The sequence below is a fragment of the Anomaloglossus baeobatrachus genome, chromosome 5, assembly GCF_048569485.1.
Source record: "Anomaloglossus baeobatrachus isolate aAnoBae1 chromosome 5, aAnoBae1.hap1, whole genome shotgun sequence".
Classification (NCBI taxonomy): Eukaryota; Metazoa; Chordata; class Amphibia; order Anura; family Aromobatidae; genus Anomaloglossus; species Anomaloglossus baeobatrachus.
Window position 1 is genome coordinate 548,146,973 of NC_134357.1, and position 21,812 is coordinate 548,168,784.

Below are 21,812 nucleotides of genomic sequence, written 5' to 3' on the forward strand. Positions count from 1 at the left end.
GATCGGGGGGTGACGGTATCATTGTATGTGTCAGGTTCCTATGAGGTGTCAGGACGTCACCGTCTATTTCTCCATGGAGGAGTGGGAGTATTTAGAAGGACACAAAGATCTGTACAAGGATGTCATGATGGAGGTTCCCCAGCCCCTCACATCACCAGGTAATAGACAGGACTAAATACACACGGCCTATAATTATCTGCATGTAAGGAATGAATTCAGTCCCTGTATGTATTTCCTCCAGGTCTATCCAGTAAGAGGACAACACCAGAGAGATGTCCCCGTCCTCTTCTCCCACAGGACTGTAAACAAGAAGATCCCGATGTTCCTCAGGATCATCAGGTAGATGGAGAGAAGGTGTCATGAAATCTCCCTATGATGTGTAGACGGCTGTGAAGGTCTTGTGCTCAGTCTTGTTTTATCCTCCAGTATTATATGTGTTATACTTGTGTAATGAGAGCGGTGGAGATGGCAGGATTAGAGCTGATCATAGATGGGACTTCTCCATCTGTCTGTGACTTTTACAATATTTGTTTCAGGGTGAAGATCTGACCCATATTAAAACTACAGAGACATATGTGAGGGGTGATGAGTGGTGTAAAGAGGAGATTCCTACAGATAACCGCCCAGGTGAGTAGTATCCTCTAAATGCAGGGAAGTCACAGATTTTTCTCAGTCACCGGCTGTGGCTGGTTTATCGGTGAGGTTGACCAGACATCTGATTATGTGGTCACCATTTTGCCGCTAGATTACAACATTTTCCTCCATAATATTATTATTATTATTTTCCTCCCTCCGAAAATGTTCAGATTTCTTTGGGCACTGAGTACCCTTCTTCTATAGAGCTTTCAACCTGGAGGACGCACCTACCTCCTGGAAGTAGAAGATACTGACCCTTACATGCCCCAGATCTGTAAACTACAAAGACAAATGACAGTGTACGTAGAATGTTCCGAAAATCCTTTGAGGAAAAATATTATTATATGCCCCTAAGAGAAAGTGGAAGGTGATGATGCTGTTTCCTTCCTAGACTCCAGGCATCATATAAGATGAATATACCTTTTTTATTTTGTGCTGTTGAATGTGCTCATATGGTTCCTATAATACCAGGTCCAGAATTCCTGGCCAAATTTTGCATTTATAATTGACAATATTAAATGTATAATTAACAATATTAAATTTGCAGTGAGAGGCAAGTGTGAATTTGTACAATAACAACAAATTTTCCCTTTTACCTAATTTTTCAATTTTTTTAAAAAATTATTAATCACAATCCTTTTTAAAGGTAAACCTCACAAAAAATATCACACCGATTGCTTGACTGTGTGGTTGATGGCAGTAATATACATTAATTCACGCCTGCAAGAGATGCATTGCATGGTTCTAGCTCTGAATTTGGTTTTCACTCCACTTCAGAAACTCCATCTTATTTTTGATCCTAGAGAATTTTGGATTCCTGCACAATTGCTCCTTAATTGGGGAGCACTAATACTTTCTCTACTTCTCTGGTCAGGACTCATAGCTGGTACAATGCTCCATCATTAGGCTATGTGCCCACGCTGCGGAAAATGCGCGGATTTTGCCGCGGATTTCTTGCGGAAAAAACGCGGATTTTCCGAAAATCTGCAGCAGCGGCACTTCCCAGCCATTTCTATGGCATTTTGGAAATGCTGTGCCCATGCTGCGGATTTTTCCGCGGCGGATTTTGATCCGGAAAAATCTGCAACATGTCAATTATTGTTGCGGATTTTGATCCGGATTTTGGCTTCAGAATTGGGGAAAAAAAAAATCCGCACCAAAATCCGCGGCAATTCCGCGGTAAATTTGCGGCAAATCCGCACCTTTGAAAAGGTGCGGCTTTGCCGGGAAAGTCGCGGATTTTCATGCAGAAAAATCCGCAGCAACATTTTACCATGGACACATAGCCTAATTGAGGGCAACTCCGGTTTAGTGATGGAGTCGTCGTCCCCATCATACGTTTTTGTTTGGGATGTAACATTTTTTTTTATTCGGTCCTTATACAGAATCCTTCTGTATGTCATGTTTGATTGATGTGGGATTCGTCTGCCTCACATATGCAAGTCTGCAGCTCCCTGGTAGTTTTTTTTTTTTAATAAAAAAAAAAATGCCCATTGTCTCTGACAAATGCCCGAGATCTAAATTTAAGACCCATCAGCTCTGCACTATTTTAACCCCATCACCCCAGGCGATTTTCCGTTTTTCCGTTTTTATTTTTTTTTTTTGCTCCCCTTCTTTCAAGAGCCGTAACTTTTTTTATTTTTCCGTCAATCTTGAACTGAAACCATGAGTTTTTCCATATACTGTACTGGAAAACGGCAAAAACATTCCAAGTGCTGAAAAAAAAAAGAAAGTGCCATTGCATGATTGTTTTTGGGCTATTTTATTCACAGTCTTTACTACATGGTAAAACTGAAGTGTCGGTGTGATGCTTCAGGTCGGTATGAATTCGTAGATACCAAACAGGTATAGGTTTACTTTTATGTAAGGGGTTAAAAAAAATTAAGAAGTTTGTCCTAAAAAAGTGGCGCACTTTTTTTTTCCATTCTCAGTGACCCATAGCGTTCTTATTTTTCAGGATATAGTGCTCAGTAATGGCTTATTTTTTTGCGTCTCAAGCTGGCATTTTTAATAGAACCATTTTTGCATAGATGCTACATTTTTACCGCCTACTATTGAATTTTGCTCCAAATTTGCGACTGCCAAAAAGCGTAATTTTGGCGTTTGGAATTTATTTGCCACTATGCTGTTTACTGATCTGGTTGATTGATTTTATATTTTGATAGATCGGGCGTTTCTGAACACCGCAATACCAAATATGTGTATGTATATTATTTTTTTAACAGTTTAATTTTCAATGGGACGAATAGGGGGTGATTTGAACATTTTAGGTTTTTTATTTTATTTTACTAGTCTTCCTATGGGACTATAAGGATCAGCAGTCTGATCATTGGTTCAGTTCTGTTGATCAGAGCTGCACAACTCTGATCAGCAGAAATGCAGCGTTGCTGTTACAGCTGCTGGTCTACCAGTTTTAACAGGAATTACGTTGTGATAGCAACAGGAGTCATCACATGACCCTATGCTACCCTGGCAACCATCGGCTCCACGTGATCACGTCACGGGGCCTCCGATGGCGGCGGGGAAAAGCAATTTTCCCCTCTGTGGCCATTTAAATCGCACTGTCACATTATGACAGCGCGATCTAAGGGGTTAACAGGTGTGGGTGGATCGCGGAACCACCTGCACCTGTTAGTTGCACATGTCTGCTGTTCAAATCATCAGACATGTGCAGTTCGCCGGCGGTGATTACGCCAACATGATCTAGGACGTACGCAATACATCCAGTGTTGGTATGAGGTTAAGGAATTAAAATGAAGTGGAATGCAAAAAGTATTCCTTAATTTTTCTCATTTTCACAGAGTTATAGGAAACAAACATCCCTTACAAATTATTTTCCCAATTGTAAATGTAAAGCCTGCTTTACACATTGCAATTTCACATACGATCTCGTATGCGATTTGCAACGCCCCCCATCGTATGTGCGGCACGTTCAATTTGTTGAACGTGGTGCACAAACGATTAACCCCCGTCACACGTACTTACCCGTCCATACGACCTCGATGTGGGCGGCGAACGTCCACTTCCTGGAGTAGGAGGGACGTTCGGCATCACATCGACGTCACGTGGCAGCCGGCCAATAGATGCGGATAGCTGGCCGGGAGCCGCAGGAGGCTGGTAAGATCTGTTCATCGTTCCCGGGGTGTCACACGCTGCGATGTGTGCTACCCCGGGTACGATGAACAATCTGACGTGCAATTCTAAAGAAAGGTACAATGTGTATGCGATGAACGTTTTACCGTTCAATCGCACGTACCTGTCAGACACTGCAATGTACCTTACAATGCCGGATGTGCGTCACTTATGACGTGACCCCGCCGACACATTGTAAGATATATTGCAGCGTGTAAAGCGGGCTTTACAATGCCCGATATTTGGTTGTACAGTTCTGTCTGAGCACATGGCCGGGCTCAAAGGGAAGGAGCACTATTAAGCTTTTGGAACGTAGATATTGCTGGAATACTTTGCAGGCACAATGAATTGTGGACACTGTTCAGGATCACCTGGCTTCTCAAAAGATGGCTGTCATGAACATGCTGGTCGCTATCTACTCCACTATCCATATCCCATAGATTGCTTTGCCCTTCACCCATTAACCCCTATACATGTGTCATAATTGTGTCCCGCCAGGGGAACATTTTGGGTGAGTCTGGAATCAGAAGGCCTCAACGCTTGGAGATCTACTACTGGAACTTGAGTGACATCTACTTGCTTGTTAATGTTGTAAGGGTTAAGCACCCTTTCCTGTCTGACTGCTGTCTGTAGCTTTTCTATCAAGTGCAGCTGGTTTGCTAACACTCCCCTTCACTATATGAAGTCACGTGTTATCATCTGACTCTGGTGATAGAATCTGGAACCTCTCTTTATTGTGATCTACTTTGGAAGGAGTTGGGCTGTGAATGAAACTTTTGTCTAGTATTGTTTGCAGCTGTAATGTTAGTTGCATAATAGCCGCTTGGAGTGTTTTTTCTTTTTTATGTCAATTTCCCTGTCTGTTTTCCTACCCTTCTTTATTGCAGAGGCAAGACTAGTTCTCTCACTGGCCTGCTCACTAGCCAGGGTGAGTTTAGGGCAAGCAAGTGCTTAGGAACATGAAAGAACCCCTGTAGGGATATTAGAGTGCGGGGTGCAGGTCTGGTACAGGCCCATCGCTGCTGTTTGGTAATGCGAGGTGTCAAGAAGAATAACCTGGTCAGAAGCGGGAGGACAAAAAATACAAACTGAGAAGATGCAAGAGTAGTCGGCATTCAGGGTCACAACAGGAAACAAATACAAAAGCCAGGAGTTGAGCACAGAGGACTGACCCAGAGCAGAACAAGGCTGTATCTGGCAGCTTCCAGTAATATGCTTGAAGCTTTAATAGGGTGTGTTGTTTTCCCATTGGCTGAAGAATTAAACTAATTACTCCAGCTGGAAAGCACTCACACCCATACTACCAGTATGAATAACATTACTGGTCCCAGCCACTCTAATCTTTTTGGCAAGACAGAGCCTACACCGCCCAGACCTTCTGTTTCTGACGTCTCAACACCTGCAGAAAGAAGGCAGCACTTTGTGACAGATACAGACATCACAGCAGCAGATTCCAGATTCCAGTGCATTGCGAAAGTATTCGGCCCCCTTGAATTTGTCAACCTTTTCCCACATTTTACGCTTCAAACATAAAGATATTAAAATTAATGGTGAAGAATCAACAACAAGTGGGACACAATTGTGAAGTTGAATGAAATTTTTTGCTTATTTTAAACCTTTTTTCTTCGGCGCTCCATTGGGAGACCCAGACGATTGGGTGTATAGCTACTGCCTCCGGAGGCCACACAAAGTATTACACTAAAAAGTGTAAGGCCCCTCCCCTTCTGGCTATACACCCCCCGTGGGATCACGGGCTGCTTCAGTTTTATGCTTTGTGCGAAGGAGGTCAGACATCCACGCATAGCTCCACTGTTTTAGTCAGCAGCAGCTGCTGACTATGTCGGATGGAAGAAAAGAGGGCCCATACTAGGGCCCCCAGCATGCTCCCTTCTCACCCCACTTTTGTCGGCGGTGTTTGTTAAGGTTGAGGTACCCATTGCGGGTACGGAGGCTGGAGCCCACATGCTGTTTTCCTTCCCCATCCCCCTGAAGGGCTCTGGTGAAGTGGGATCTTACCGGCCTCCAGGCTCTGAGGCCGGGCTCCATCCACAGACCCGGAGATCCTGCTGGAATGGAGCGGAGTATCGTCAGGGATAGGCCCTGCAACGTTAAGGTACTCTGTGTCCCCGTACAGTCTATGCACAGACACACTCCAGCGTTGCTGGGTGTGTTAGTGCGCCGGGGACAGTAGCGCTGCGCGCTTGGGCTTTACTCACTGCAGCTTAGCTGAGTGAGTTTATGTGTCGGGAACTACCGCGCCAGCCGCTGCTGGAGCTGCGGCGCGGCTGAGACTTGTGGTGCGCCGGGGACTTTCGCGCTGCCGCACTTTTACGACGGCAGCGCTTATAAATCTAGTCCCCGGCTTTTGCGGCCTAGTTACGTTTCGTTCCCGCCCCCAACCCTGCCAGTCAGGGAAGGGGCGAGACGCTGTACAATGATCAGCGCCGAGGGCTTGAGTCTTATTTACATACTCCAGCCCTCTCACTGGGCACAGGGGGACGCCAGTTTCCCGCTCTTGTCTGGGGCACGCCCAACGGCCCGCCCCTCTTCACAGGACGCCGGCAGCCATTCCTGCAGGCAATCTAAGCTGGAGAACGGACACAGGCTCTGGGAGACCCAGCAAAGGGATTCTGGCGACCACTTACCCGCTTATGCGGGCGGTAAGCAGCACCTTGGTGCTGACCCCACTATTGCCACAGTGTTTTGTTGTGTACTTTATCCTTGTACTTATATTTGCAAGACCATACACAGACACACGCCAGCATTGCTGGGCGTGTTAGTGCGCCGAGGACAACAGCGCTGCGCGCTTGGACTATACTCACTGCAGCTTAGCTGAGTGAGTTTATCTGTGGGAAACTGCCGCGCTGGAGGCTGCGGCGCGGCTGAGACTTGTGGCTGTACGGTCGCTTCTTGGCGATATACCCCTAGATAGCTCTGAGGAGACAACAGCATGTCGTCAGCATAGAGCAAGGGGGCCAAGGCACAGGCTTTCTATGCTGCCTGTACCGCACGTGAGCCTGTTTTACCGGCAGGTTCCACTAACCCCTAATGGGTAGAGTCTCTGCTAGTGGTGGCCCAGAGAGGGCCACCTGTGAAACGGTCCAGAGGACAGAGTTTGCAGTTTTTTTGCTGATAAAATGTCTTGGACTATGAACAAAATTCTAGCAACTTTGCAGTCCAGGGCGGTGACTCAGACCAAGGGCATTGTTGAATCAAGGCTCCCCGGTCTCCCTCAGTTGGAACTAATCCGTGCTCCAAGGGGGTCCCATACATCCCAGACTGAAGGCTCTGACACGGACGACAGTCCCAGACAGCCTAAGCGAGCTCGCTGGGAGAGACCCTCGACTTCACACACTGGTCAGGGTCTCAGCGAGAGGATTCTCTGTATGATGAGGTAGCTGGTCAGGTTTCTGATCCTGAGACCGCTTTCATTCTGGATGCTCCTAATGGGACGCCATGGTGAATGATCTCATAGCGCCCATCAATACACTGGCGGATATTTCTCCCTCAGCCCCTCCAGTGGAGGAGGCAGCTTCAGCAGGAGAAATTCCATTTCAGGTATCCCAAGCGTAACTTCAGTATTTTTTGGGCCTCTCTGACTCAGAGGAGCAGTCCAGAAACACTAAGCTTATCCAGACAAGCTTTTCTCCGCCGCGCCATCCTCCATAGTTGCAGTGGAAGATGGGACTTCACGTAAAGATGCCATTGACAGACAGATGGACCTCTGGTTGAAATCTGTCTGTGAAGCTATCGGCGTGTCGTTTGCTCCGGCATTCGCAGCCGTATGGGCACTCCAAGCTATTTCAGCTGGTCTTGCGCAGATAGACACTGTCACACGTACATCTGTGCCGCAGGTGGCGTCCTTAACCTCGCATGCATTGCGACTTACGCTATTCATGCTGTCCTGGACTCTACGAGCCGTACGCCGGTGGCATACGCCAACTCCGTGGTTTTGCGCAGACCCTTGGGGTTAAGGGAACGGAAGGCAGCTCCTGCTTCCAAAAAGGGCTTAACCAGTTTGCCATTATCTGGTGACAGACTGTTGGCTGAGCGATTGGATGAAATCATTAAACAGGCCAAGGGTAAGGATTCTTCCTTACACCAGCCCAGATCAAACAAAACCCAAGGAAGGACAGTCGACGTTTCGGTCCTTTCCAGGCTCGGGCTGGTCCCAATTTTCCTAGTCCAAAAGGACTCAAAAGGCTCAGAGGGGCTCAGACTCCGGGCGGGCTCAATCACGCCCACAGAAGGCAGCCGGAGGAACCGCTACCAAGGCGGTTTCCTCATGACTTTCAGCCCTCTCTCTCCGCATCCGCGGTCGGTGGCAGACTCTCCCGCTTTGGCGGCATTTAGCTGCCACAGGTCAAAGACCGGTGGGGGAGAGACGTTTTGTCTCACGTGTACAGGATAGAGTTTTGTTCTCGTCCTCCGGCTCGATTCTTCAGAACTTCCCCACCTCTCGACCGAGCCGATGCTCTTCTGCAGGCAGAAGGAGTGATAATCCCTGTTCCTCTTCAGGAACAAGATCACGGTTTTTTACTCCAATCTGGTTGTGGTGCCAAAAAAGGACGGCTCTTCCGTTCCGTTCTAGACCTAAAACTGCTCAAAAAGCAGTGTAAACCAGGCGGTTCCGGATGCAATCCCTCCGCTCCGTCATTGCCTCAAGGTCTCAAGGAGATTTCCTAGCATCAAGAGGCATCAGGATGCTTATCTCCACGTGCCGATTGCTTCAGAGCACCAGCGTTTGCTGCGATTCGTTATAGAAAACGAGCATCTTCAGTTCGTAAACCTACCTTAGGTCTGGCGACAGCCCCACGGGTTTTCACCAAGGTCACGGCAGCAGTGGTAGCAGTCCTGCACTCTCAGGGTCACTCTGTGATCCCTTACTTGGACGATCTACTTGTCAACGCACCCTCTCAAGAGGCATGCCAACGCAGCCTGAACGTTGCGCTGGAGACTCTCCAGAGTTTCGGGTGGATCATCAACTTTTCAAAGTTAAATCTGACACCGACCCAATCACTGACATATCTTGGCATAGAGTTCTATACTCTCTCAGCGATAGTGAAGCTTCCGCTGGACAAACAGCGTTCACTACAGACGGGGGTGCAGTGTCTCCTTCAAGGCCAGTCACACCCCTTAAGACGCCTCATGCACTTCCTAGCGAAGATGGTAGCAGCAATGGAGGCAGTCCTTTTCGCGCAGTTTCATCTGCGCCCACTTCAATGGGACATTCTCCGCCAAAGCGATGGGAAGTCGACGTCCCTAGACAGGAACGTCTCCCTTTCTCAGACGGTCAAGGACTCTCTTCAGTGGTGACTTCTTCCCACCTCATTGTCAAAAGGAAGGTCCTTCCTACCCCCATCCTGGACGGTGGTCACGACAGACGTGAGTCTGTCAGGGTGGAGAATAGTCTTTCTCCACCACAGGGCTCGGGGTACGTGGACTCAGCAGGAGTCCACCCTTCAGATCAATGTTCTGGAAATCTAAGCAGTGTATCTTGCCCTGCAAGCCTTCCAGCAGGGGCTGGAATGCAAACAGATCCGAGTTCAGTCGGACAACTCCACAGCGGTGGCACACATCAACCACCAAGGCAGCATACGCAGTCGGCAAGCCTTCCAGGAAGTCCGGCGGACTCTGATGTGGGTGGAAGACAGAGCATCCACCATATCCGCAGTTCACATCCCGGGCGTAGAAAACTGGGAAGCAGACTTCCTCAGTCGCCAGGGTATGGACGCAGGGGAATGGTCTCTGCACCCGGACGGGTTTCAGAAAATCTGGGGCCTTCGGGGGAGGCCGGACGTCGACCTAATGGCGTCTAGGCACAACACCAAGGTCACGAGTTTCAGGGTGTGGTCTTACGATCAACGAGCTCTGGCGGCAGGCGCCTTAGTTCAGGATGGGTCGCAGTTCCAGCTACCCTATGTGTTTCCCCCTCTGGCACTGTTGCCCAGAGTGCTACGCAAGATCAGCTCCGGTTGCCGCCACGCCATCCTCGTCGCCCCAGACTGGCAGAGGAGGTCGTGGTACCCGGATCTGTGGCATCTCACAGTCGGCCAGCTGTGGGCACTACCAGACCGGCCAAACTTACTGTCCCAAGGGCCGTTTTTCCATCTGAACCTACGGCCCTGAACCTGGCTGGGTGGCCATTGAGTCCTGGATCCTAGCGTCTTCAGGATTATCTCATGACGTCATTGCCACTATGTGACGGGCTAGGAAGCCGACGTCTGCCAAGATCTACCACTGGACGTGGAAGATATTCTTACCTTAGGGCTCTGCTCAGGGAGTGTCTCCCTGGCCATTTGCATTGCCTACTTTTTCTTTCCTTCCTGCAATCGGGTTGGGAAACAGGTTGTTGCTCGGCTCCCTTAAAGGACAAGTTCCAGCGCTGTCTGTATTCTTTCAGAAGCGCCTAGCACGACTTCCTCAGGTACGCACGTTCCTGCAGGGGGTTTGTCACATTGTCCCTCCGTACTGAGGCCGTTAGACCCATGGGATCTGAACAGGGTACTAATTGCTCTACAGAAGCCACCCTTCGAGCCTCTGAGGGATGTTTCACTTTCTCGACTTTCACAGAAAGTGGCCTTTCTGGTAGTGGTCACGTCTCTTCGGAGAGTGTCCGAGCTAGCAGCGCGGTCATCCAAAACTCCCTTCCTGGTGTTTCACCAAGACAAGGTAGTGCTGCGCCCGATTCCGGAGTTTCTCCCTAAGGTGGTATCCCCTTTTCATCACAATCAGGATATCTCCTTACCTTCCTTTTGTTCTTATCCATTTCATCGATATGAAATGGATTTGCATTGTTGGATCTGGTGAAGAGCACTCAGAATCTACATTTCCCGCACGGCGCCCCTGCGCCGATCGGATGCACTCTTTGTCCTTGTCACTGGTCAGCGCAAGGGGTCGCAGGCTGCCAAATCCACCCTGGCTCGATGGATCAAGGAACCAATTCTTGAAGCTTACCGTTCTGCTGGGCTTCCGGTTCCATCAGGGCTGAAGGCCCATTCTACCAGAGCCGTGGGTGCGTCCTGGGCATTACGGCACCAGGCTACGGCTCAGCAGGTGTGCCAGGCGGCTACCTGGGCGAGTCTGCACACCTTCACCAAGCGTTATCAGGTGCATGCCTACGCTTAGGCGGATGCCAGCCTAAGTAGAAGAGTCCTGCAGGCGGCGGTTGCCTCCATGTAGGGAAGGGCTGTTTTTACAGTCCAAACTTGAGGTATTAATTTACCCACCCAGGGACTGCTTTTGGACGTCCCAATCGTCTGGGTCTCCCAATGGAGCGCCGAAGAAGAAGGGAATTTTGTTACTTACCGTAAATTCCTTTTCTTCTAGCTCCAATTGGGAGACCCAGCACCCGCCCCTGTTCCTTCGGGATTTTTGGTTGTTCGGGTACACATGTTGTTCATGTTGAATGGTTTCAGTTCTCCGATGTTCCTTCGGATTGAATTGTTTAACCAGTTATTGGCTTTCCTCCTTCTTGCTTTTGCACTAAAACTGAAGCAGCCCGTGATCCCACGGGGGGTGTATAGCCAGAAGGGGAGGGGCCTTACACTTTTTAGTGTAATACTTTGTGTGGCCTCCGGAGGCAGTAGCTATACACCCAATCGTCTGGGTCTCCCAATTGGAGCTAGAAGAAAAGGAATTTACGGTAAGTAACAAAATTCCCTTCTTAAAAATAAAAAAACTGAAAATTGGGCCATGCAATATTATTTGTCCCCTTTACTTTCAGTGCAGCAAACTCACTCCAGAAGTTCATTGAGTATCTCTGAATGATCCAATGTTGTCCTAAATGACTGATGATGATAAATATAATCCACCTGTGTGTAATCTAGTCTCCATATAAATGCACCTGCTCTGTGATAGTCTCAGTGTTCTGTTTAAAGCGCAGAGAACATAATGAAGACCAAGGAACACAACAGGCAGGACCGTGATAGTGTTGTGCAGAAGTTTAAAGCCGGATTTAGTTTCAAAAAGATTTCCAAAACTTTAAACATCTCAAGAAGCACTGTGCAAGCGATCATATTGAAATGGAAGGAGTATCATACCACTGCAAATCTACTAAAACCCGGTCGTCCCTCAAAACTTTCATCTCAAACAAGGAGAAGACTGATCAGAGATGCAGCCAAGAGGCCCATAATCACTTTGGATGAACTGCAGAGATCTACAGCTGAGGTAGGAGAGTCTGTCCATAGGACAACAATCAGTTGTACACTGCACAAATTTGGCATTTATGGAAGAGTGGCAAGAAGAAAGCCATTTCTCAAAGATATCCATAAAAAGTGTCGTTTACAGTTTACCACAAGCCACCTGGGAGACACACCAAACATGTGGGAGAAGGTGCTCTGGTCAGATGAAACCAAAATCAAACTTTTTGGCACAATGCCAAACGATGTTTGGCGTAAAAGCAACACAGCTCATCACCCTGAACACACCATCCCCACTGTCAAGCATGGTGGTGGCAGCATCATGGTTTGGGCCTGCTTTTCTTCAGCAGGGACAGGGAAGATGGTTAAAATGGATGGGAAGATGGATGGAGCCAAATACAGGACCATTCTAGAAGAAAACCTGTTGGAGTCTGCAAAAGACTGGGACGGAGATTTGTCTTCCAACAAGACAATGATCCCAAAAATAAAGCAAAATCTACAATGGAATGGTTCACAAATAAACGTATCCAGGTGTTAGAATGGCCAAGTCACAGTCCAGACCTGAATCCAATCGAGAATCTGTGGAAAGAGCTGAAAACTGCTGTTCACAAACGCTCTCCATCCAACCTCACTCAGCTCCAGCTGTTTTGAAAGGAAGAATGGGCAATAATTTCAGTCTCTCGATGTACAAAATTGATAGAGACCTACCCCAAGCGACTTGCAGCTGTAATCGCAGCAAAAGGTGGGGCTACAAAGTATTAACTTAAAGGGAACGAATAATATTGCACGCCCCAATTTTCAGTTATTTATTTGTTAAAAAAGTTTAAAATAAACAACTTTCGTTCAACTTCACAATTGTGTCCCACTTGTTGATTCTTTACCATTAATTTAAAATGTTTTATCTTTGTTTGAAGCCTGAAATGTGTGTAAAGGTTGACAAATTCAAGGGGGCTGAATACTTTCACAAGGCACTGATAGATGTGAAACACCATTTGCTGAATGTGACAGAATGGCAGAAAACCAAAAACAGAAGAAATTCCCATAACATGATGCCATTTTAGAATTTATTTCTGAATTCATCTATAGGTGTAGTGATTCTTGACATCACAGGCACTTTTCAGAACTTAACATGCAATAGCTGTTGGAGAGTGAAAATTGCAAATATGCCATTTTATTAACCAACACAAAGTGCCCATATTGTGATAAAGGAAACACAAACACGTAAATTGTGTTTTCTTCTCACTACAGCAATGCTAAATACATGCAGTTTAAATGTGGTTTGGGCACACATCAAGGCTGAGAAACGAGAGGAATATTTGACTTTGGGAGAGCGTATATTGCTGTATTGGTTTATGGAAGCCATAATACTTTTTGTCACAGCCGCTGAGGCAGGAGTGTGGTGGAAGTGTTTGAGGATCCATTGCACCACGGACTGGGCTTGCCTTGAAGGGGCATGACTGAGTGTCTACCTGGTTCTCTCCAGGGCCTCTGATGGCGAGGATGGACTGGGCTGCTGGTGGACACCAGGTACTACTTCTGAGCAGTCCCTGGTACTGCAGACAACTGACCCATGGGTCAGGGATCCAGGTACAGAAGAGCAGGCAGCATGGAGGGGGTACTGTGGCCTGACAGAACAGAGTACCACTGGAGACAGGCATAACGGGATCGGTACTGAAGACAAGTAGGACGGAATCAGGTTTACAGACTAAGTCCGTATCAGGAGGCAGACTGCAGACTGATGTACTGGCGGTAACAAGTACACTAGGAAACTTATTGCTCAGGCACCTCCCAACAGCTGAAGGTACCCTAAATACGTAGGCTAGGGACCTTTAGGGTGTGCGCATGCTGTCCCTGAAAGAGGCAGGGAGTGAAAGCATCCTAAGAACCATACCAGGGTCCTGTGCAATATGTGCAGATTCTGGTACATGGTAACTTGGGACCTCAGACAGGACAGAAGCCAGGTAGCTGCGGTGGTGAGAACGACGGCATCCCTGCCAGGAGGAGGCAGTGGGACAGCACAGGGACGTCGACCTTACAGTAACCTTCCTTAAACCCCATCTTCTGCGGATCCAATAAGAATTTTTTCAGAAGGGGTGCCTGAATATTCTCTTTGGGTTCCCATGATCTCTCTTCAGGACCAAATCCTTTCCAGTCAACCAGGAACGTTTTTTTCTTTCACCTTCTTCATGGCCAGGATATTCTTCATTTGAAAGACATCTTCAAAACAGTATGGATACATGAAAGGATTTGGGCACATGTAAAGAGGCAGGAAGCTTTAACTTGTAGGACACAATGTTGATCTGCTTGATGACTTCGAAGGGACCGAAGAAACATGGAGCCAACTTAGGATAGAACCTTGACTGAAATATATTTTGAAGAGAGCCATACTTTATCCCCAGGGCAGAAATGTGGTGAGTCTCTGTTTCTTTAGTCAGTATGCTCTTCATTCACTCAGAAGATTTCTTAAGGGTGGCTTCAGTGTGCCCCCATATTTTAGAGAAATCCCTTGTGAGACTAGGCTGCCAGATTATCAGAAATGGTTGAGACAGGGAGAGGGACTGGCTGTTGCCATATACAATAAAGAAAGTCAACGTCACTGAATACTCGCTTACGTGGTTATTGTACAAGAATTCCACTCAAAGCAACAGCTTGGCCCAGTTGTCAAGGTTGCACATTTGTAAAATAACACAGAATATGTTAAAATCTGGTTGACCTGCTCTACCTGGTCAATGATTGTGGATAGTATGCAGATGAGAACTCCAAAAGACACATTCAGAAATTCGCAAGTTTTTCTCCAGAATCTGAATGTGAAATGAAATAAAGGGCGAACCCGTTGAGACAGAATTTATGCTGGATGAACTCTTTTGCAAACAGGGAGACCAGACAGCAGAACAAAGTGAGCCAGCTTTAGAAGCGGTCTACCATCAAAAGATGACAGAGCACCCAGAGGACACTGGAAGATCAGTAATAAAATCCATAGCTATGTGCTGCCAGGGAGCTGAAGGAACAGGAAATGGAAGAAGCAGTGCAGACGGTCATTGCTTGGGAGTCTTGCTCCTAGTATAAGAAGGTCAAATAGAAATAGAAATATATTCCAGCTTGTCCCTCCGCATGGATGGCCACCAGTAATGATGAGAGATAAGCTGAATGTCTTTTTGTGCCTGGAATTGGAAGCCATTTTAGAAGAGTGACCCCACTACAAAACATGCTTCTAGGCTCTGACAGGAAAGTCTTCCATGGAGGAATTCGGGGCAAGTAGACTGGCTCCAGAGTAATCCTCATTAATCATATATTGGAGCTCTTCCTCCTAGTTGGGAAGTAGGTGGGACCTAGAGAGGGCATCCGCCCTGATGTTTTTGTTTACTGAACAAAAATAAAGCAAGCAAAGAACTGAGTCCATCTAGCTTTTTGTGGATATAGCCGCTGTATGGACTGCAGGTAGGCAAGGTTACTATGATGTATGTAAATAGTAACTGGATGAATAGCCCCCTCGAGCAGGTACCACCAATTCTCTACGGCCATTTTAATTCTCAACAATTCTTGATCTCCAATGGATTAGTTACGCTCTGGAGTAGTGATGAATGAGCACTATCATGCTCTGGTGCTTGGTACTCCTTAAGAGCAGTTGGATGCTCAGATGACCGTGACTGGAGCATCTGAATAAAATTGAAGTCAATGGGGGAGTCAAGCTTTTTTCTAGAAGATTTCCCTGAAAAATACTCGAGTCTCTCATTGACTTCCATTATTTCCGGGTGCTCGAGTCATGCCCATCCAAGCATCCAACTGCTCTCAACGAGACCCGAGCATCGTAGTGTTCACTCACACTACTAATTAGCAGAGAAGGCCTTGGACAAGAGTCCACAGGTAACCATCCTACCGGAAGAAGATTTTTTTAGTGAAGACACCCCCCCTCCCCCTCGCCCCAGAAGATGAAGCATTGCTTAATAATTTCGGGCTTATGAAGCAGAAAGCAGAGTAGAAGGCCTGTTTTATGGAAAAAAATGCAATGTCTAAATCTTTGGATTAGTCCTATTGTAGATCATTGCTAAAATAGGAGCGGACAGACGAAAAATGAGTAAGAAACTAGGGTAGTAGTAAGCAAAATCTAAGAACCGCTGAATTGGTTTAGTGCCAGAAGGGTGAGGCTATTTTAGAATTGCAGACAATTTTTCAGGATCCATCTTTAGTTCAGTATCCAAGATAATATAACCTAGAAAGGGAGCAGGACTGTTCAAAGAAACGCTTCTCGAACTTGGCCGAGAATACTTTGCAAGACTTGGTGGATGTTCTTTCTGTGAGAGGTCAAGTCTGGAGAGAAAACAAAAATATCTCCATGGTACACGACCACACAAAAGTAGAGAGCTCTGAAGATGTCATTTACAAACTCTTGCAAAACAGCTGAGGCATTACAAATGGCATAACACTGTACTCATAATGACCATCCTGGGTGTTGAAAGTGGTTTTCCATTCATCTCCCTGACTAATAGGGATTACATTATATGTCTCTCTAAGATAAAGCTTGGTGAAGATCTTCGCCTCTTTTGGATTACAGGCAATGGATATTTGTTCTTAATTGTGACCTGGTTGAGGACTCTATATTCAATATATGGCGCTCCATCTTTTTTCTTCACAAAGAACCACCCTGCCCCTGCTGGTGAGGACAGCATCCGGATGAAACCTTTTGCCAGTTTCTCTTTGACACAATCAGACTGCTTGGGTCTCTACCAGCGACAGGTGATCGATACAGCCTCGAGGAGAGAGGATTCCGAAAGCAAGTCAATGGGGCAGTCATTTGACTTACAGTACAGACCAAAAGTTTGGACACACCTTCTCATCTCTAAAACAACTATTAAGAGGAGACTTTGTGCAGCAGGCCTTCATGATAAAATAGCTGCTAGGAAACCACTGCTAAGGATAGACAACAAGCAGAAGAGACTTGTTTTGGCTAAAGAACACAAGGAATGGACATTAGACCAGTGGAAATCTGTGCTTTGGTCTGATGAGTCCAAATTTGAGATCTTTGGATCCAACCACCGTGTGCTTTGCTGGTGACACTGTTGGGGATTTATTCAAAATTGAAGGCATAATGAACCAGCATGCCTACCACAGCATCTTGCAGCAGCGTGCTAGTCCATCCGATTTGCGTTTAGTTGGACCATAATTTATTTTTCAACAGGACAATGACCCCAAACATACCTCTAGGCTATGTAAGGGCTGTTTGACTAAGAAGGAGAGTGATGGGGTGCTATGCCAGATGACCTGGTCTCCACAGTCACCAGACCTGAACCCAATCGAAATGGTTTGGGGTGAGCTGTACCGCAGAGTGAAGGCAAAAGGGCCAACAAGTGCTAAGCATCTCTGGGAACTCCTTCAAGACTAATTGGAAAACCATTTCCGGTGACTACCTCTTGAAGCTCATCAAGAGAATGCCAAGAGTGTGCAAAGTAGTAATGAAAGCAAAAGGTGGCTACTTTGAAGAACCTAGAATATAAGACATATTTTCAGCTGTTTCACACTTTTTTAAGTATTTCATTCCACATGTTTTAATTCATAGTTTTGATGCCTTCAATGTGAATCTACAATTTTTAGAGTTATGAAAATAAAGAAAACTCTTTGAATGAGGAGGTGTGTCCAAACTTTTGGTCTGTACTGTACATGGAGGCAACATCTCCGCCTCCTTCTTGTCGACGAAGACCTCATCATAAGACCAGCAGGCTGAAGGCAAGCCTGGAAGGCTAGATGATGTCGCTGAAGACCAGACAGGTCGTACTGAGTTGAGACAACCTTTGTGACAAGATTGACCCCAACGGAGAACTTTTCCACATCTCCTGTCCAGAAGAGGTTTATGAGTGCAGACCCAAGGCACTCCCAGGAGGAGAGGGTGTTACAGGGTTGGAAGCAGCATCATGGAGATTTTCTCTGTATGCAACAATCTGACCCATAGTTTCACCTGTTTAGTAGCAAGGTGTATGGACTCTGATGGAGCCCTTCCATCGACTGATGATTCCGTCAAAGGACTTGAAACGTCAAATTTGAATCTGATACTTCTCCACCATGGCTTTCTGCAGGAAATTTCTTGCCAATCTCTGAAGTTCAAGAGGGCCAACACCGAGAACTGGATGTCTCTACATGACACAGATACAGGCAGAGTTCGTAGAGAGGAGGAATTAACCTCACCAAGGACAGCCTCCCCCACAGGCTCTGGGCTTGGAAATTTCTCAGCATTTTTAGACAAGAACAAATAAGATGTTCAGTGCTTCCACAGCAAAAGCACAGTCCTTTGGAACAACGTATTTGCTCTCTATGCTTGTTTAACTTGACATGATCTATCTGCATTGGTTTAGGAACAGTAACAGAAGTAGGAAGTCAACGGTCTCTGAAAAGATGGAGCCAGGTGCAGCAGTCTTTTCTCTCATCATTTCAGTGGTCCGTTCCTGAAACCTGAGATTGATTTGGATAGCCAAGGAGATGAGATCACCAAGAGTAGCCAGGGTATTATGACCAGTCAGTGCGTCCTTGATCCTCCCTGACACACTTTCCGAAAAATAGGCTACAAGCACCTGATTGTTCCATCCTAGTTTTGAGTAAAGGGTACAGAATTATACCTTGCCATAGCCTGAAAATAGAGGATACTGCACAGGAAACCTGACACTGATCATGAAAGTCCTTGTGGAAGGCCCCGAAGAAGACCTGGATGTCTAAAGTAATAGACATCCCTCTTCTTTCCCATAGGGGGTTTCTCCAGGCAAGACCCTCTCCTTCCAGATGGGACACTAAAAAGGCCACTGAAGATCCCTTGGTATAGTTTAGGGTCACCGTCAATTTGTGGTGAAGCGGAGATATGTGGACCAATTGCGTGGGTTGCCTGCTAAGTAATAGCAGCCGAGGTTGTTGCAGCAGGGCCTGGTGAAGGAGAAACATCCAGCGTCAGGTCTCTCAAATGGATGTTCGCTGACTGCTAGAAGGTCAGGAGTTAATCCTATTGTTCTCGTTGGCAGGTCATCTCTTGAAATTATTTCGAGAATGGGGAAGGATTTGAGCCATCTGTGTATATAGCCTAAGCAGACAGTAACAGCTGCCAAGGCGGACATGTAGCGGAAGCGGGTGAGAAACCACTGCCCCACGGACCTGGTATACCCTGAAGGGGCGTGACTGAGTATCTACCCGCTTTTTAATAGAGTCTCTGATAGTGAAAATGGACTGAGCTGTGGGTACACACCAGGTTCTACTTCAGGGCAGTCCCCAGTAATACAGCAACTGACCCAAGGGTCAGGGACCCAGGTATGGAAGGGTAGGAAGGACGGCGTAGATCTGGCAGGACGGAGTACCACTGGAGACAGGCAGGATGGGATCAGGTTCATGGACAAAGTCAGTAGACTGGTGTACTGGCGGGAACAAGAACACTAGGGACCAAATTGCTCAGTCATTTTCTTACAGTAGAGGTGCCTTAAATACACTTAGACTACCAGCTATAGGCTTGGGACCATTTAGGGTAAGACCAGGAGGCCTGCGTGACTTGTGTAGGTCCTGGTGCATGATGGCTTGGTACAGAGGCTGGGCAGCTGCGACGTTGAGCACATCTGTATCCCTACTTTGAGGAGACAGCTCTGGGACACCAATGTTGCACTTTTCCATGAGCCTCTGAGCTTCTAATAATGCAGAAACACTCTTATTTTCTATTGAGAGGTGATGTACCTGAGTGGGGGGCTTTTTTTTTTTTTTTGCAAGATGAGTAGAAGTTTTTATTGGTATTATTTTCGCCTACATAATATATTTTTATGGCTTCTTATTCCAATATTTTGAAGGCAGACTGAACAAACAATTGAACATTACGTTCTACTGGTTCATCCTATGAGGTCTTCTGTGAGACTGAACTGTCATTTTCTTAGTGAATAACTCAATTTTGCTACATTACTTTGCATTTCTATGGAAATTGTAAGTAGAAATGTTCATAAATATAAATTTAGGATATTTTATTAAAAAATAATTGGTTTTATTTTTGGCAGATGGCGATGACAGGAGATCAAAGGCACAATTGACATTTTCAAATTTTAAATCAGATGACCTTGAAAACATACATGATGATACAATTGAAGTTATCTCATCATCCCTTCACTGCAAAGATCTATCATCTGATCCTATGAAAGAGGTCCTCTCTCCTGATTCATTACAGACTACTAAAATAATTAGAAGTCAAAAAAGAGACATTAAAAAACGAACTGCTCTGAAAGCAAAGAAGTCAATTTCACATTCAGAATATGGAAACTGTTTTTCTTTCGAAAAATCTTTTCTCAAGCACCAAAAAATTTACAGAGAGAAGAAATTTTCTTGTTCCAATTGTGGGAAGTATTTTAACAAGAAATCATGTCTTGCTAGGCATGAAATAATTCATACTGGGGAGAAACCGTATTCATGTGCAGAATGTGGGAAATGTTTTGCACATAAATCAAATCTTGTTGTACACCAGAGAATTCACACAGGGGAGAAGCCTTTTTCATGTTCAGAATGTGGGAAATGTTTTGCACATAAAGCATCTTTTGTTGAACACCAGAGAATTCACACAGGGGAGAAGCCTTTTTCATGTTTAGAATGTGGGAAATGTTTTGTACATAAAACAGCACTTGTTATACATCAGACAACACACACAGGGGAGAAGCTTTTTTCATGTTCAGAATGTGGGAAACGTTTTGCACATAAATCATCTCTTGTTGGACACCAGGGGTTTCACACAGGGGAAAAGCCTTTTTCCTGTTCAGAATGTGGGAAATGTTTTGCACATAAATCATCTCTTGTTGGACACCAGAGAAGTCACACAGGGGAGAAGCCTTTTTCATGCTCAGAATGTGGGAAATGTTATGCACAGAAAGCATCTCTTGTTGAACACCAGAGAAGTCACACAGGGGAGAAGCCCTTTTCCTGTTTAGAATGTGGGAAATGTTTTGTACGTAAAGCAAAACTAGTTATACATCAGAGAACACACAGAAGGGACAAGCCTTTTTCATGTTCAGAATGTGGGAAATGTTTTGGAAATAAAACAAGTCTCATGAAACACCAGAGACGTCACACAGGGGAGAAGCCTTTTTCATGCTCAGAATGTGAGAAATGTTATGCACAAAAAGCATCTCTTGTTGAACACCAGAGAAGTCACACAGGGGAGAAGCCCTTTTCCTGTTTAGAATGTGGGAAATGTTTTGTATGCAAATCAAAACTTGTTAGACATCAGAGAACTCACACAGGGGAAAAGCCTTTTTCATGTTCAGAATGTGGGGAATATTTTAACCATAAATCAGATTTTATCATACACCAGAGAGTTCACACAGAGAAGAAGCCAAACTCCTACCTAGATGTTGAAATCTGAATTATTGGAAAATCATATTTTGTTTACCAGCAAAATTCACCGACGGGTAACAGTGCTGTTTGAGCATGTAACAGGAACTTGGTTTCCCCTATTTCCTTGACACAATCATTCTTTTTTTCCCTAGTGTAATTCACTGTATGGTTGGTTTTATAAATGTTTAATTCCATTTGATTTGTTTTTCAACATGCTCGGTTTGCTTCATTTTTGCTACCTTGGTGTGTAACCCAAGGAGATCATGCATTTTTCCTTGTATGTGTGTTAGTAACTCTGAAAATCTCAATAAAATTTTATTGATAAAAAAAATCACTTACAGGGAGAAATGTCTATTTTTTTTGATAAATTGTAACACCTAAGACAGTTGTATAATTGATTGAGAAAGGGAAATTACTTTAGAACTTTTATTTTTTTGGACTATAAAGCTATGTTCACACTACTTTTTTTTTTTTGCATTTTTTTAAAAATTTTTTTGCAAATACATACTAATAAAAAACTGCTTTTTACAGTACTAGCAAAATCTATGAGATTCTAAAAATCTCATGTGCGCA

At 45.6% G+C, this 21,812-nt stretch overlaps 1 protein-coding gene across 1 annotated transcript in view; it reads left to right on the forward strand.

Moving 5' to 3' along the window:
- Window positions 1-21,532, forward strand: part of LOC142312959 (uncharacterized) — a 117,140-nt gene extending 95,608 nt beyond the window's left edge. Inside the window, 4 exon segments of the mRNA XM_075351948.1 lie at window positions 35-158; window positions 242-339; window positions 537-627; window positions 19,916-21,532. Of these exon segments, the coding sequence (XP_075208063.1) occupies window positions 35-158; window positions 242-339; window positions 537-627; window positions 19,916-21,267 (1,665 nt within the window). The 3' untranslated portion in view covers window positions 21,268-21,532.
- Window positions 21,533-21,812: the final 280 nt, after the last annotated feature.